Source organism: Plecotus auritus (genome assembly GCF_963455305.1).
Source record: "Plecotus auritus genome assembly, chromosome: 10".
Classification (NCBI taxonomy): Eukaryota; Metazoa; Chordata; class Mammalia; order Chiroptera; family Vespertilionidae; genus Plecotus; species Plecotus auritus.
In genome coordinates, this window is record NC_137785.1 from 52,209,266 (window position 1) to 52,227,142 (window position 17,877).

Consider the following 17,877-nt stretch of genomic DNA (forward strand, 5'->3'; position numbering starts at 1 on the left):
AAAGAGAAAAGTTAATTCTTTGTTTTATGATTTTTGCAGGTCAAAATGACTCTTCTGTGAAGAGATGTTTATGTTGTGTGTGTGTCTACTGCACTAGCTCATCCTTAAATGAATCTGTTTAGGCAGATCTGTTAAAGGTTCATTTTTACATGAAAAAATCAGATCTTTGGCTGTTCAGCATAATTTTTGGACTGGTTTATACACATGCAATCATTCACCTCCTGAATTTCCTGATTTCTTTGTGCGAGTCAGAAGTCATATTTGGTTCATTACATCACTCCCAGTCACTTACAATGGCTCGAGTATCTCATTTTTATATTTAACGTTTTCCAAAAATTCATTATTGTTACCTACACTAGTGTTCACTTATATAAGTTCAACATAGATAAAACTTTCAATCATCTCTCCTCACACCCCACAGACCACTGACTCGTTTTCAAATTAGAATGTTCATCCTCAAATGATCAAAAACAAATGTCAAACATTGAATTAGCACTAGAGTCATAGTCACTCAATATTTTTCAGCAATTGATGTCTGCTTTACAACAGCCTCAGAGTAAGGAGTGCAGGTGACTTTGAAATCTGGTTTGCCTGGAAGGTATGGATTTAAGGCTAAATTCTGAGGGGATCAGCTTCTGGGGAGCTAGTGCAACTGGAGAACATTAGCAGTAATCAAGGGCAAGCCATTCAGAATACCCAGTCTAAAGACTTCTGGACTGAGAGAACCTCAAAAAGGTTTTTAAAACATCTCATAAACTCAAAGCCAATGTCAACATGAACGTAGATAATTATTTTGTGCTTGAATCTTTTCCAGTGGATTGAACTCATCAACAAAATACCAAATAAGAAAGAAAAGAAAGGAAGGAAGGAGGGAGGAAGAGATGAAGGAAGAGAGGGAGGGAGGGAGGGAGGGAGGGAGGGAGGGGAAGAATGAAAGAGAGGGAGGGGAAGAATGAAAGAGAGGAAGGAAGGGAGGAAGGAAGGAAGGAAGGAAGGAAGGAAGGAAGGAAGGAAGGAAGGAAGGAAGGAAGGAAGGAAAGAGGAAGAGAGGAAGGAAGGGAGGGAGGAAGGAAGGAAGAAAAGAAGGGATGGAGGAAGGGAGGAAGGAGAGAGAGAAAGAACGAAAGAGAGGAAGGAAGGGGGGAAGCCGGTTTCATCTTCTCTAGGTGTAGCTTTCCATTTCATGTCATATCTTTGCTGAAATTGGCAGATGTTCACTTTGAAAGTAGAGCTGCAAATCATATCAGCCCCAGTACCTCCTCATAATTCTGAAATGAAAGATGACTTTTTCTTGAATTTGTTCCCTTAAGAGAACAACAGCAACCCTGTGTCACAGAGAAATTGTTCACATTCCATATTATACAAAATCAACATGAATCCCTTCTGGTTAGAATTCTTTTAAATCTCCAATATACAGTTATTTAAATGTTAAATATACAAATTCCAATGGTATTTTCTGATTACCAGTAATTTTTTTAATTCCAATAGTTATAGGTAATTTATCTTAAGTAAAAAGATAGAAGATGGTTCATATCTTTAACCTCTAATTTGATGATGGTATGATAGAGTCGTCTACATATTACGTGGCCCTCAGTTATCAGGAAAAATAAAAAGATGCTCTCCACTCACTTGACATCTCTAATTTCAAAATTAGAAAGCAAAATATATGCCTGCTATTTCCTTTGTCTAATGGGATGGTAGGTTTTGGACAGCCAGTCAATATGAATTGAACACTAATTATATGCCAGGACTTGACTTGGTACTGGGGATCTAGTGGCAAACAATGTCCTACACATCAGTCTTTTTCCCTCATGGAGTGTTCTCTCTGGCAAACACATAATAAATTTAGAAATGATAGGATTGCATGAAAATACCTCAAATCCTCGAGGCAGAAAGGAGTCTGAAGAGAGAAAGGAAATGGAGCTATCTTAATGACAAGACCTTCACCAGAGATAGGAAACATCTGTCAAGTATTCCAGAGGAGTCAGCTGGGAATAGCCCTGATGCTGCTTGGAGAGAGTAGTCATGTGGCTGGACAGGTGCAGGAGCAGGTAACAGATGTGGAGAAACCATCATTCTGCCCGAGAACACCACACTCAGAACCACATGTGAGAGAAACAGAACTTCAGTGGCCAGTGTTGGCCAGAGGGCCTTGCATCATTCTGTTCTCCATCTTGGTCTTCTAATATGAGCTTTCTAGGATTTTATTTGCAATACCAGCCTCTTGTATCTCATACAGACAGAATTGGGGTAATTTGTCCCAGATGGTGCACTGACACAGGGACTGAACAAAAATGTTGTATTTCTAGGAGTGAAACAAGGTCTCGTGTTGAGTCTCAGAGAATATTTGAGAATTATTGTTTGAGAATCCGTTAGGCAACAGACGGCTTCAGTTCTTTTTCCTCCAGGAAGGAGCTTCCCTGTTACTATAAATGAATCTAGTGGAGGCTAATTTAAGCTTCATCACCAGCTATAGAAGTTGAGATGTACTATTTGGAATCAAGTTAATTATGTCTGGGTTAAAAAAATATTCTGATTTACCTCTTTTAATCTCTTCTTCTTTCTCTGATCAATACTGCAGTATATACAGTTAGTTTATCATAAGAATATCACAGGCACTCCCCCTTAAAAAAATAATAACCATTATTACTACGTAGGGATCTAGCCAATGCTTGGCATGTAATGCATAGTCACAGAATTTTAAAATCATGGTTGTAATTTACTTCATTTGGCAGTGACAAATATTTCAATAATTATTTTCTCAGATATTACCATGGAAACACTCATTCTACTCACAGACACACAGTGCACAAGCTAACCCTCTTCACATGAAAAATCATTCATCTATTTATTGAACTGTATTTATTGTTCATCCTCAAGATGCTAAAAATTCTCATATGAACCTGGAGAAACAATATGAAAAGGACCAAAAGTGTTCCCTCTTGTAGAACTGTTTTTAAAACTGATTTTAGAGAGGACGGGAGAGGAAGGGAGAGATGAAATATCAGTGATGACAGAGAAGCATTGATTGGCTGCCTTCTGCATGTTCCCCACAGGGGATGGAGCTGTAACCTGGGCATGTACCCTGACCGGGAATTGAACCATGACCTCCTGGTTCACAGGTCGATGCTCAACCACTGAGCTACACTGGTGGGGCATGGAACTTAATAAGGAAGAGAGATTATACAAAAGTAAAATGAATAAATGATATGTTTACATTTTGAAAACTGGGCTGAAGAAGCACTAATGCAACTAGTCTGGAGGAAACAATGAAAAAGCAAAGATCTATTTTATAGTGTTGTCCAAGAAAGTTAACTTGTGAATGGGTATCACTGAAGCTGAAACTGAGCAATGAGAAAGGACCAGGCATGCCGGGAGTGGAGCTGAATCTGCTAGCCCACAGGATAAGCTTGTGCCAGGACCCCGAAGGGAGAAAGATCTGGGTTTGTCTGAAGAATTGAAGACATCAGTGGCTGAACATAATAAGTATAATAAGCAAGTATAATAATAAGAATGGAATAAGCAAGAATGAGATTGGACAAAAAGTTTTACATTTGAATTAAATGTATAGACACACACACACACACAGATGCACAATTAAGCAGAAGGAGCATTAAGAAGACTGTACTTGCCCAGCCAGCATGGATCAGTGGTTGAGTATCGACATAAAAAGCAGGAGGTGATGGTTCGATTCCCAGTCAGGGCACATGCCTGGGCTATGGGCTTGATCCCAGTGTGGGGTGTGCAGGAGGCAGTCAATCAATGATTCTCATCATTGATGTTTCTATCTCTCTCCCCCTCTCTCTCCCTCTCTGAAATCAGTAAAAACAGAAGACTGTATGTGCCAAAGATGAACAGTAGTCTGGTCTAGGTGGTGGCAGCAGAGATAGAGAGGAGGGATTACAACAGCTGCATGAATAAAATAATATATACAGACTAGAGGCCCGTTGCATGAAGATTCGTACAAGAATAGGCCTTCCTTCCCCTGGCTTTGCTCCCAGCTGCCAGGGAGCCTGCAAGTCTTTGCTCCCAGCCAGAGCACCGCTCCTGTAGCTCCCTCCGCCCCCCGCCTTCCCCATAGCAGGCATCCCACCCTGTTGCTCCATGCCCACATATGCAAAGTAACCCACCATCTTCGTTGGGTTAATTTGCATACTCACTCCTGATTGGCTAATGGTCATCACAGAGGTATGGTCAATTTGCATATTTCTCTTTTATTAGTGTAGATATCTAGCATGTACTCATTATCCCTGAGAGGTTGGCATGGCCATCACATGTCCCAGATGTGGGAGCTGAGGTTAGCAAACAGAAGGGCTCTCCGCTAAGGCCGTGGAACATGGCAGAAATGGGTTTCAAAGTCTGTTCTTGAAGGTGCCCAGGTCCCGGCACTTTCTCCAGTCTCACACTGCTTCCCAAGGGAACAGTTTTTGAAATTCCATTGCCTGCGTTAGAAAAATAGTAATGAGAATGAGATTCTGACCCAGAGTGAGCATTTTTGAAAGAAAACAAAAATCAACTCCTGCGATCAATAACGCTTTATTCAAAAGCAGTCCATGAAAACTTAAGTGAAAATAAATAAAGCTTAATAAGAAAAGTTAAGATAATTATCTCTTGCTAAACACCAGCAATGAATGAGTTTGCTACTTCATTTATTTATTTTTCAGTTCTTGTTGGTCTTTAATAAATGCAAAACAATGAAATGCAATTACGGCACTTTATCGCCATCATGAAACAGTAAATAGAGGGGAAGTAATTTTAACTTCCCTGCCAGCAGGCACCTTTCAGGATCTGTCTGCATACACGAGAGGGAGACAGGGTTGGTTTTACAGCGGCTGAAATTGATGGCCTCGACCAAATGCATAAAGCACTATTTTCATTTTATTTTGGCAGGAGTAAGGAGATGGTAAATTAGTGGAATGCATAAAGCAATATTTGAGGAAATCATTTGTAACAAAGCATATTTCAAGAGAGCCATTAGTGGAAGTGTGACTTTTCGAGCACAACTTTGACAGAAGGAAAAGCATAACTTTAAAAAATATCGTGGAAAATTTGACACTAGAACCATCTAAGTGTGAGTCACAGCTCTACCATTTACTTGTTTCTTATCTTTGGGCCTCAGTCTCTCTTAGTTTAAACTCTCATGTGTTAAGGGTATCTCATGTTGTAGGTGCTCGAAGAATAATTTTCTAATTAGTCGTATTTATTTCAATTAGTCTCATAGTCTAAAAGCAAAATATATTTTAGTAGTATTGTATTTGTTGGTCTTTTTGTCTCATTATTTATTTGTATTGAATTTATTGGGATGACATTGGCTAATAAAATTTTTATAGGTTTCATGTGTACAATTCTATAATACATCATCTGTATATTGTATTGTGTGTTCACCACCCCAAGTCAAATCTCCTTCCATCACCATTTATCCCCCCTTTATCCTCTCCTACCGCCCCACACCCCCTTCCTCTGGTAGCCACCATACTGTTGTCTGTGTCCATGAGTCTTTCCTTATTTTCCTTTGCTTACTTTATTAGTATTGTATTTGTTGTTTTTATTTTTCTTGTTATATCTTCATGAGCTTTGATTTGGAGCAAAACACATTAAATAATCTCTAAGTGGATTAATATAACAGGACAACCTAGTCCCCTATGTTGGAATAACTCCTCTTCGGTCAAACATTTTCTTAGAAAATGTTTCTTGTAAAGCATTTACAAGTGTTTTATTTCTCAAGGGTGAGGGAAAGGGCCCTACTTAATTCTTCCACATATGAATTGGTGAGTTTATAGAATTATTTCTTTTTAAATACACTAGAATCAACTTGTAGGGACACACACCATCTACATCTTTTTTTGAGGTCACACTTGCAGCTTCTGTCTGCGGTAGTTGAACATCTTGTGTGAGTCTAGATGCCACATGTTTTACTCCGGCCCCTAACCTAGATGAGACTGGTGACCACAGAAAATGGTGCAAAGGATTATTTTAAATTTGGGGGCTGTTACAGATTGATGTATTCCCCTCGTTTTATTGTCAACCTACAAATTACTGAAGAAGATTTAGGATGGGAGCGATGTGGGCACATGTGTATGCTTGTTTGTTTCTACTTGGTCATGGAAGCCATGCTGATGGGCATGCCTTTGGAAGAAAGTAGAATTGACACTGGATTGTGGAAGCTTTTAGGCTTGCTGCTAGTGACAGAAATTGGGTAAGATCTGGTACCAAGCGGAGCTGACATGTTATTTGAATGACAGAGAAGCAAAAAGAAAGTGTGATGACAACAAGCTATCTAGACACAGCACCTTCCCAAGGTCTTTACAAGGTCTTCCAGGCTTTTATGACTCAGATGGAATTTTAGATGATAGTATTTTTTTTCTTAAATATATTTTTATTGATTTAGAGAGGAAGAGAAAGGGAGAGAGAGACAGAAATAACAATGATGGGAGAGAATCATTGATCGGCTGCATCCTGCATGCCCTCTACCTGGGATCAAGCCCACAACCCAGACGTATGCCTTGACCTGGAATCAAAACGTGACCTCTTGGTTCATAGGTTGATGCACAACCACTGAGCCACGCTGGCGGGGCGATGATAGTGTTTCCTAAATTGAGTGCCTATAAACACTTGTGGGGTATAGAATATCAATATATGGTGTGATGTGGGGTGTGTGTGTGTGTGTGTGTGTGTGTGTGTGTGTTGTGTGTGTGTGTGTGTGTTTGACCTAATAAGTTTGGGAACCACTGTGTTAAACAAAGTTAATTACTATTATCTTTGTTGGTTTTGTTTAACTGTAAGATTCCCTTGCATTTATAAATGCATTTATAACTGTAAGAGTCACCAAAGGACTATATGGTATTTGGCGTCTAGCAAACAGATCTGATTATAAAATCTTTCAAATTTCCTTCAGAGAAAACTAGAGAACTAGTGGTAAATGGAACTCAGTTGGGAAAATCCTGCTGCAGGGAAGTACACAACAGGATACAGTTTCAGTGGAGGAAGTGATGTTTATAATGTACAGGAGGCATCAGAAAATATTGCTGCGAGGTAACAGAGTAGAAGATAGAAGATAAGAGTGAAAAGGCAGTTGAGACTTCAAAGCTGTGTTAATAACTGTGGGCTTTATCCTACTAATGAGGTTTTCAAAGCAAAGCAAGTGGTAGAGTGATTTAGAAAAAAATGACCATTTCAGAGGTGTACACAATACACATAAAATATTCAGGGTCCAGCAAAATAAAATACAAGGCAGGAGGAAATGGAAAATCCAAATTTTGTATAAACACATTTTCCAAGAGCCCTTTCTCTCTATCATTTTACCTCAACTTAGTTTTAGTAAAGGGAAGGGGAGTGAAAAGAGACCGAAATTGCAGAGAATGTTGGAAGGGCAACAGTGAGTGTATGCAAGAAAGGCCCGGGTGTCCCCCAAAGGGCTGGGGACTTCACTGCGTGTTTAGAAGACTCACATGCAGCCTCATCTCCATTCATTCCCCTGCTGTGTTGTCTCTGGGCCAGACCTCTCAGGTACATGCTCTGAATGGCCATCTACTGCTTTGTAAAGGCAAGGAATTTGTTCAGGCAGAAAAAATGGAACATGGGGAAACACTTTGGGTAGAAAAATTAAAGTCTTGTTAAAGACCAGACTACTATGCAAATTATTTTTAAGAAATATCCAGGACCTATCTATTAAATGGATATGAATGGTGCTAACATGAACTATATTAGACAGTATTGAAATAATTGAGAATAATTGGGTTATTGTGTAAATTTTAGTATAATTTCTCACATTCCCATTATGTTCTCCTTTTTTAAAATTTATCATCGGTGTTATAACTAGTTTATCTTGTATGCATGATTGAATGTATGGCTCAGTGGTTGAGCTTTGACCTCTGAACCAGGAGGTCATGGTTCAATTCCCTGTCTGGGGACTCGATCCCCAGTAGGGGGCGGGCAGGAGACAGCCTATCATTGATTCTCTCTCACCATTGATGTTTCTGTCTCTCCTTCTCCCTTCCTCTATGAAATCAATAAAAAGAAAAAGAAATAGAAGTTAGCATTTCAGGAAAGTTCATATTGATAATCAGAAATAAACAGGCAATGATAGGCAGAAGAAGCAGTAGAAAACCAAAAATCACTACTGTCTGTTCTGCACCACCTTTGACTTCCTCTTCTCTCCTTCACCCCCTTCCCACCACCTTCCAATTCACTACAGAAAAATCTCCTAAGAAAGAGAAAGTTAACTTTACCCAAGAAAGTGACTGTTGCCCTAGCCCAGTGGTCGGCAAACTCATTAGTCAAGAGAGCCAAATATCAACAGTACAACAATTGAAATTTCTTTTGAGAGCCGAAAACCGACTTCTGCGCATGGGCCACGAAGTTTCAATTGCACTGTACGTATGCACCCGCTCGTGGTATTTTGTAGAAGAGCCACACTCAAGGGGCCAAGAGCCGCATGTGGCTCGCGAGCCGCAGTTTGCCGACCACTGCCCTAACCAGTTTGGCTCAGTGGATAGAGTGTCAGCCTTCGGAGCAAAGGGTCCAGGGTTCAATTCTGGGCAGGTACCTTAGTTATAGGCTCTTCCCCGCCAGGCCCCTGGTCTGGGCGCATGCGCATGAAGGAGGCAATCAATCCATGTGTTTCTCTCACATTGATGTTTCTGTCTTTCCCTCTCTCTTCTACTCTCCTTAAAAAAGTAAATAAGTAAATAAAATAATAAAAAAAAATCAATGGAAAAATAGCCAGACACTTTTGCAATGGCAGAGAGGGAGAAACAAACAAAACAAAATAGGAACTCATCACCTCAGAACAAAACAAATCAATGAATAATATAAACAGGAACTGATAGGAGATATTCTAATAGATCCCATGATAGTTTTTTGGTTGTTAACAGATCAGATAATCAGAAATGTATTTGTTTGCTGACTACTTGCCTTTTAAAAAGTTACGGACAGTAATGGCCTACAGCTATTAAATATTTTGTAATATATTTTTATTGATTTCAGAGAGGAAGGGAGAAGGAGCGATAGATAGAAACATCAATGATGAGAGAGAATCATTGATTGGCTGCCTCCTGCACGCCCCACACTGGGGATGGAGCCCAAAACCCTGGCATGTGCCCTGACCAGGAATTGAACCAAAACCTACTGGTTTATAGGTCAATGCTCAACCACTGAGCCACTCTGACCACTAATAAATATTTTTGAGTAAATATAAAATAGTCTAAAATAAAGTTTAATAAATTCTGCTAATAAGTATCTAACTTAGGTGTAGTGTTATTGATAAACAATAAATAGTTTTTTTGAAAACAGAGTCTGAATTATGATATGGCCCCACGATGCTCATTGTTTTCTGTGTCATGCCTTCGAAAGGTTATTTCAAATCAGTAGTCTCAGAGGAAACAGAGCTGTCTGCTGCCATAGAAACCCAAGCAGGGCCCTGGAATTTACTTCCTTATCCCAACATCCATGTATACTTAGGTTTTCTGATAGAGAGGTATATGAGCTTTCAGCTTCCTTTTAAATTATTCCACAACAGGTTACTAAACATTAGATTTTTCAATTGTATTCTAACTTTATTGGTGGAAAGGAAAATATTTTAACTACATGCTTTACATGCACTCTAAGAAAACCTGTGTACGCTCCAGAATTGTTTTTGTCATTTTCATGAAATACCTGTCCAATTATTTAAAAATTAATTGCTGTCATAGTAGCTCTCCGTGGGAAATGTGTGCGGCCTTCCTTTGCCTTCTCTTTTGTGTGCCTGTAAAAAATCTTGTGTGGAGGGACACTTCCTTGCATAAACCTGTTCTTTTTCTTCTATTGATTAAAGCTAAGTGTATTCAGATGTTCTTACATCAATGAAAATTTCGGCCTTTTTAAGATGGGCTCCTAATGCATTTTAATGGCAGAAAGTCCTTCAAGTGATCTACCAGGCGTCTACTCTGAGATAAAATGACCAGACAGTGGCCATCTGCATGAAAATAAAATGAGGTGTCAAAAATGGTTCCAACCAAAGAGTTAGCCATTTCCAGTTCACAGGATATTCAGAAGTTGATTTACAGATTTACCGTTTCATCCCTTTTCCACAGCACATTATGTACTGAGCGTGGTGTGAGGTTGACAATGCAAAGGCTCCTAATGAATAATAATGTGGGAGCTCTCAACACCAACTCCCTCCCTGGGCTCAAAACAGTTCTCAGACCTATGCATGCAGCAGAAGCATAGTCCTAGAAGACTGTCTAGGATGCAGACTTCTAGACCCCGCCCTGACACTTTGTGGTTGAGTAGGCTTAAAAAAGGTGCACGTCTAACAGAGTTCTTGGCTTAAATAAATGGTGGGAAAAACCTGTCCATTGCAGGTGTAATGTTTGCACCAAACTTCTGAGATGTGGTATAACAGGCAATTAGGCTCCTTTAATTGAGGTAAGCTAAATTATTGTTTTTTATTGTTTGGGTAGTGGTGGCTTAATCAAATAACTTCCGTAGCTGCACTAGCCAGCATGTACGAGTCTTTTTCATGTAGATTACTTAGAAACATTAAGAAAGTTATTGTCTATAGCAGCTCTACCTACTAACTATACTATTAGAATGCATTTAGTTATGAATGATTTCCACCACAGATTTTAAAGAAATCTTCTATTTGCTTTTATTCTTTTTTTTTAAAGGATTTTTATTGATTTTTAGAGAGAGAAGGGAGCAGGGGGAGAGAGAGAAACATTGATGAGAGGGGAACATCGATCGACTGCCTCCTGCATGCCCCCTACATGCCCCCTACCAGGGATTGAGCCCTCAACCCAGGCATGTGTCCTGACTGGGACTCAAAACCAGCAACCTTTTAGTGCCTGGGACGACACCCAACCAACTGAGCCACACCAGCCAGGGCTGTTTGCCTTTATTCTTCACATGTGCTCACATGCTTCAGGATGACTTCTTCAGAAGGGGCAGCCAGGAATAGAAGTCCTTTTGAAGCAAAATTGGGTAAAGGGATGCCACACCTGCTCACCAGTAACTCCTTCCCACTCTGCTGCCTAAAAGAAGGCTCTTATCACATTCTCCTGATAAATATTTGTATATGCAGGCTGTCCACAAAAGAGTTACCTGTGGCCCTAACCGGTTTGGCTCAGTGAATAAAGCGTCGGCCTGCAGACTGAATGGCCCCAGGTTCGATGTACCTTGGTTGCAGGCACATCCCTAGTAGGAGGTGTGCAAGGAGGCAGCTGATCGATGTTTCTCTCTCATCGATGTTTCTAACTCTCTATCCCTCTCCCTTCCTCTCTGTAAAAAATCAATTAAAAAAAAAAAAAGAGTTACCTGTGTTTCACAGCTTCTCCCCTGGTACCTTTTATTCTTTCATTTTGATAAAAGTGGAATCCCAGGGCATGTCTCCACACATGTCAATGTGCTAGGCGATTATATATAGCAGACATATGGCATTTCCATCTAATCCGATGACGTTGGGGACCTCCTTAGATAACACTTACCAAGGTGCTATGCCATTAAAAAACCAATAGTGACCCTAAAGTCAAAAACAATAATAATGATGGTGACCAATTTTCATTGAGCATCTGACAGGAATTCACATCAGTAATCAAAGCAACCCTAGCAGATTTTTCATTTAGGGATGCAGGGAAACTGAGTTTCAGAGTTCAGTGTCAGGCAACCAGCAAAGGGCGAAATTATGACTTCTATCAAGACGGCTTTATTTCAGAGTCTACCACCTTAATGACTACGTCTCTTTCTTAACCATGAGGCAAACTTTTTGACTCGAGGGCCACAATGGGTTCTTAAACTGGACCAGAGGGCCGGAACAAAAGCATGGATGGAGTGTTTGTGTGAACTAATATAAATTCAAAGTAAAGGAGCGGAGGGGAGAGCAAGAGAACCCTCCGCTCTTTCTGCTCCGTGGGCCGGATAGAACAGCCGAATGGGCCGGATCCGGCCCACGGGCCGTAGTTTGCCCACAGCTGAGTTAGATCTTGGGCTACTTCTTGTTGTATTGTGACTCAAGCTAAGTACAATTATAAGACATTTGATGAGGTCCTTAACAGAAGTAAAACATATACCAAGTCAGATATGTTCCATTTTAATAATGGAGAAGTGAAATAGAGAGATTATTTCACTTATGCCTCAAATAACGCTATGCATTGCTTCTCCCATAGCATGTACCAGATACAATGCAAATCTCCACAGCTGCTAAAAGTGATCTGAAAGTGTGCTGCTCGCATTGTCTAGATGACAAGTTCCAAGGCAACGATGTTGCTTTCTTAAAAAGAAGCCATCCATTTTTTTTCCCTCTTTAGTGAAATGGGCAGAGTTGAATGGGGTGTAATTGTTCTAACAGATATAACATCTGAGGCATCATCATTGCAGTCTCTAAACTTCATCCACATGAGAGCATTTCCCTGTTAAATGTTGGATGGCGAATCTGATATCACCTTGACAGTCATGCTTCACAGTCATCCCTTGTAGAAACGGTGTTGTAGTTATTCATCATGAAGTATAAGCTATCATTTGTTTTCTACAGTAGCGTTTGCCCAGCGTTTCCGATCGAAGTGATTAATATCACAGAACCATAAATGAGAATTATTAAGCTAATTCTCTGACATCCCAAGAAATAACTTCGCCCTAAGTTAATGCAGCTTTGCAAATGCAATAAGCCCATTCAGGCGGCACCCGAATACGCGTATCTGTGCAAACAGTTCTCTGTGCAGTGGTAATTCTTCTAATCCCTGTAATTTATTCATCTCAGGATACACTCCCAAGCGTTGTTTGAGCGTCTTATCCACTCGCTTTAAAAACAGTATTCATTGTTGGGTGGGAACAGATGCAAGTCTTCAGAAAGCTTTGTTGCAATGACATTTGTGCCAAGGAACATTCTAGTTGGCAAACACATGCAACCTGATAAGGAATATTAAAGAAGAGTTGTGAGGATTCAAGATTTAAGTCCTCAGAAGGAAGGTAGGGGAGGGTGGGGGTAAGGGGTAGAGATCAACCAAAGGACTTGTATGCATGCATATAAGCCTAACCAATGGATACAGACAACAGGGAGGTGAGGGCATGAGTATGTGTGTGTGTGTGTTGCGGGGGGAATGGGGGGATAAGGACATATATGTAATACCTTAATCAATAAAGAAATAAAAAAAAAAAGATTTAAGTCCTTTACCTTCAAGACCATCATCTCAAAGGCCACACTACAATCACTGTGACAATTCCAAATCTCATTCTAGATGCCTGTATATACTCAAATTGGAAAGAAACATATAATTGCCCAGTGGAAATTTGAAAATACCCTTAAATATGCTATTTCAAGCCCCAGACACCCAATGGACACAAAGGTAATGACCTCAATTTTCATCAAGTCATCAAAGCTGAGGTTTTAAAGTGATGAGTGTTTCTCCTTATTCTTGGCACAAGCCATCCATGACCATTTAGAAAATTGAAAAAGATTAAAGGCAGTTCAAACCACCGATGTCATCAGAAATGCTGACATCAACTTTTATGTTTCAGGTCATTCAAACGGTGAGTGCCATGGACAAAGATGATCCCAAAAACGGACATTATTTCTTATACAGTCTTCTTCCAGAAATGGTCAACAATCCGAATTTTACCATCAAGAAAAATGAAGGTAAATATATTAGCATTGAGAAAGGGGGTGCCATATAACTTGGAAAATGAGATGTGAGTTCATAATATGACTGAACATATCAATACAGTAATTTTTGTTCATTCATGAGCAGTCGAAATCCAGCTTATTAGCCTAATGGCATGGTAATTACATCACTTCCTCTTTCCAATATTGAAACAGTAGATAAGCAAATTGTTAATGTGCATGTTAATTTCATCCCAGCGTATCCCTCAATCACTTTCTTTTTGAAAATGGACTGTAAGGTGTAACCCTTATGAAATTTCCAGGAATTTTGAGATACTGACATGACTGTTAGGGGAGGATCTGGCTTATACTTTTCAGTTGTTAAGATGTAATTGAACATACTGTATATACTCAAATCAGAAAGAAACATATCATTGTTTCTTACCAAGGCTTTAGGAAAAGCCTATTCTAATGGTGCCTGGTTTGTGGGTACACATCAGAGGCATTTGTTTTAAACCTGTATACCAACGTTGATAATGGCAATTACAGCAGAAAATCCTGCTTGAACGACCCTCCTTATCAGTGGTATTTTGAAGCTAATATGACCCGATTTTATTTATATGTCTTTCACTGACAGAGGACATTTAATGGATAGGATGTCCCAAAAAAATGTATACACACACTATGAATAATTATAAAGACAGTGTTTATTAAAATGCATTTCATTTTCAAAATTGAGCTATTAGCTGTTAAAATGTGTATACATTTTCAGGGGACACTCCGTGTGTCATTAGTTGCTGAGAACCAAGTTTGGATTAAGTGTTTCCCTTAGCGATTGCCTATTACATATAAAGGTCATAGATCATTATAAAAAGTCTCTCTGAGGGGAGGAGGTTTGGGGGATGGGGTGGAAAAGGTGAAGGGATTGAGAAGTACAGACTGGCAGTTACCAAATACGCATGGGGATGTAAAGTACAGCATAGGGAATAAAATCAATAATATTGTCATAACTGTGTATGGTGCCAGGTGAAACTGGGGAAAAAAGTCTATTTTATCTGTACATTTTTGTTGCCCTAGCCGCTGTCTATTTAACAAGCATTTTTTAACTGCTTATTTTGGCTCGGATGTGTTTAAGTCTAAATTTCAGCTCTTATAGAATGATTAACAAAATAAATGTATTGTCTCAGGCTGACTTCTGGCTTAACGATAGGCGATTGTTTAGATTTATGAATGGTCTATATAAAAGCTATGCTCCATCAGAAGAGTAAAATTTGGTTCATGGCAATCGTTTTGGATTATCTGCTATGTCCTGTTTCAAGGAGGTAGTGAATGTTGATACCACTTCCTTTATGAAAGAAAATAACATTTTAGGCTCTTGTTAAATATAGTGTGGCCTTACTTTTTAACATAATGCTACGAAGTTCATTGGACATGCTTTGATAAATGTGGATGCATCACAGAAAAGGAAATGAGGAAGTCATTATAGAGATATTACTCATTTATCTGGCTTCCACGATTCTAAACTCTACAGAGACAAAATCCTGAGCTTTCTCCTCAGTCACAGAGCACTCATTTGTTAGACTACCCTCATTAAGAACTCTAGTCCAAGTACATCGCCTTCGTTTTTTAGTTAATACTGCCAAGACTTCTTTTTCCTGGAAGCCATGTAAATATGGCTAACATGAAAATCCCCTCAGAAATTTCAAACTGAGCTGGAAGTCCATGCCCAAGTACCCATGCTTACTTTCTTTTGTTTTGTTTTGTTTTTTTGTTAATCCTCACCCGAGGATGTTTTTTCCATTGATTTATTTTTATTTTTTAATCTTTATTGTTGAAAGTATTACATATGTCCCTCTTGTCCCCCCACCGATCCCTTCTAACCCACCCCACCCCCCATATCAGGACTTTACCATCCTATTGTCTGTGTCCCTGGGTTATGCATATATGCATACAAGTTCATTGGTTGATCTCTTCCCACCCACCCTTCCCTGCTTTCCCTCTGAGCTTCAGCAGTCTGTTCCATCGATTTTTAGAGAAGGTGGGAGGGAGGGAGGGGGAGAAACAGAGAGAGGGAAACATCAATGTGAGAGAGACACATGGATTCCTTGCCTCCTGCACTCACACCAACCAAACTGGGAATTGAGCCTGCAACTGAGGCATGTGGCCTTGACCAAAATCCAACCTGGGACCCTTCAGTCCCAGGGCTGACTCTCTAACCCAGGGGTGGGCAAACTTTTTGACTCGAGGACCACAATGGGTTCTTAAACTGGACCGGAGGGCCGGAACAAAAGCATGGATGGAGTGTTTGTGTGAACTAATATAAATTCAAAGTAAAGGAGCGGAGGGGAGAGCAAGAGAACCAGATAGAACAGCCGGATCCGGCCCGCGGGCTGTAGTTTGCCCAAGGCCGTTCTAACCACTTAGCAAACCAGCTAGAGCTCCATACTTAACTTTGATTGTGAGCTAATAGGTACCAGTCATTAATTTTGCATAGAAAATGTCCTACATTTAAAAATTCCCTGTGAAGAATTTTGTTGTTTTTTTCCATCTCAAGGGTTCTGAGTTTCTGGAGTTTTCTTTGCTTCATGTAGTTTCAAGATATGCCCATTGTAGGGAGGGCCCATGGAAGGCACTAAATAGATATTTGAATGGATGAGAGGTTGTTATTGGGTGTCAGTGAAAGCCTAGTTTTGTACTGTATTCCTTATTCCCTAAACCTTTGAAAGAGGACATCTCAGCCCTACCGTGAATGAATGTCATATGTTTTCTCTAATTTTTTGAACTAGTAGAAGTAAAAGATTTTATACTTGGAAACCCATATTTTAGCTCCATCAGACATTTCAACAAACCCTTTAATAGAATATTTAAAGGCATATGGATTATCTGTTTTATTTTGGAACTAGAAAATGGAAGCTACAGGTGTGTGTGTGTGTGTGTGTGTGTGTGTGTGTGTGTGTGTGAAATAATTGGGGGGAAAAGATGTCAGGTACTGAAAGATTACTCAGGACAGAAAGAACACTCTTTGTGCAACGATCGTGTCTTTTAAATTATGTGTTTATTTATTTTGCAAAGAATGGCCATATAAGTTATTATTTCAACTGGAACATTTCTTAAGTGAAAGGGGTTGCTATTTGTATTTGTATTTATGCCTGTAAAAACCATAAACCATCTTGTAGAAACCAGAACATATGTTCACTGTGATTATGGATTTAGGATCCAAATATTCAACATCTCCATAGAATAAGCTATGAACCCACAGGTTTTTGGAATATCTCCCTTTTCCTGTACTAGAAATTCATGAGTTTTGTTTCATAGACCACTGCTTTTTGGTATCTGAATAGTTACTGTGAAATAGAAAAAGCAATTCGTCTCTTCTTAACATGTAGAAACAAAGTAATAGAAAGAAATTGTCAGATTTAAAATGTTTGAGATACATAGCTAAGTAGATAGATAGCTTGTGAACCTGTTACTCATTCCTTGTTATTAATGATGGGAGAACACACACACACACCCAACCAAAAGTCCAAATAATAGACATTATTTATGTTAAAACTATGGTATATTTTCTGTTTAAAACATGGCAGGAATCAAGTGGTATAATATGGTGAGAATTATTTTCTTTTTACGATGGACTTTAAAATGATCAATAGCTGGTTTCTCTATTGAGCACATCATAATTTACAAGACCCTTCCCACTTGATGAAGGTTAAGATTTTGAGATAGTCAAAGTATTCAAATTCATCATTGATGGGTGGATGGCCCCCCTTTTAAATGAGATCTTTAAAAGAAATGGTTGCAGTACTTGGAATTTTCTAAGAAACTCACAGCTGTGTCTTTCAACTTGAAGTCACTATGATCTCCTTCTCTCATCTAGATTGGTCCTACTGCAATTTTCAGCCGACTAATTCAGAATCAAAGACGAAATGAGATAGAAATTAGCTGTCTCTTATCTCCTACACAGTTGAGTGATTTCACATAGAATTCTCTTTCTGAATATATGAGAATCATATATCTGCCAGAACAGGAAAGCAACCTTTAATAGGAATAAAGGTGAAAGCAAAGATCAAAATGTGTCGAGTCATTTCTATTACATGTACATACCAAACCATCATATTGCCTGAATTGTCTAAGTTATAGGACCCCGACTTCAGTTTCTCCATTTTCCAGTTGGGAGTATTTATAAACAAAAGGAATTTTGCTGACCACATTTCAGTATTTGTTTCCATTCCAACCGTGAAAATGGAAGATAGTCAACAATTAAATATAACAAACGGGGAAGTTTCAGGTCCATTTACATGTTCCCAGGA

General features: G+C 39.3%; 1 protein-coding gene across 2 annotated transcripts in view; it reads left to right on the forward strand.

Moving 5' to 3' along the window:
• Window positions 1-17,877, forward strand: part of CDH8 (cadherin 8) — a 335,345-nt gene that overhangs the window by 279,595 nt on the left and 37,873 nt on the right. For both annotated transcript variants that reach the window (XM_080645709.1, XM_080645710.1), the window contains exon 10: window positions 13,489-13,606. In XM_080645709.1, coding sequence (XP_080501835.1) covers window positions 13,489-13,606 — 118 coding nt within the window. The remainder of the gene's footprint in view (window positions 1-13,488; window positions 13,607-17,877) is intronic.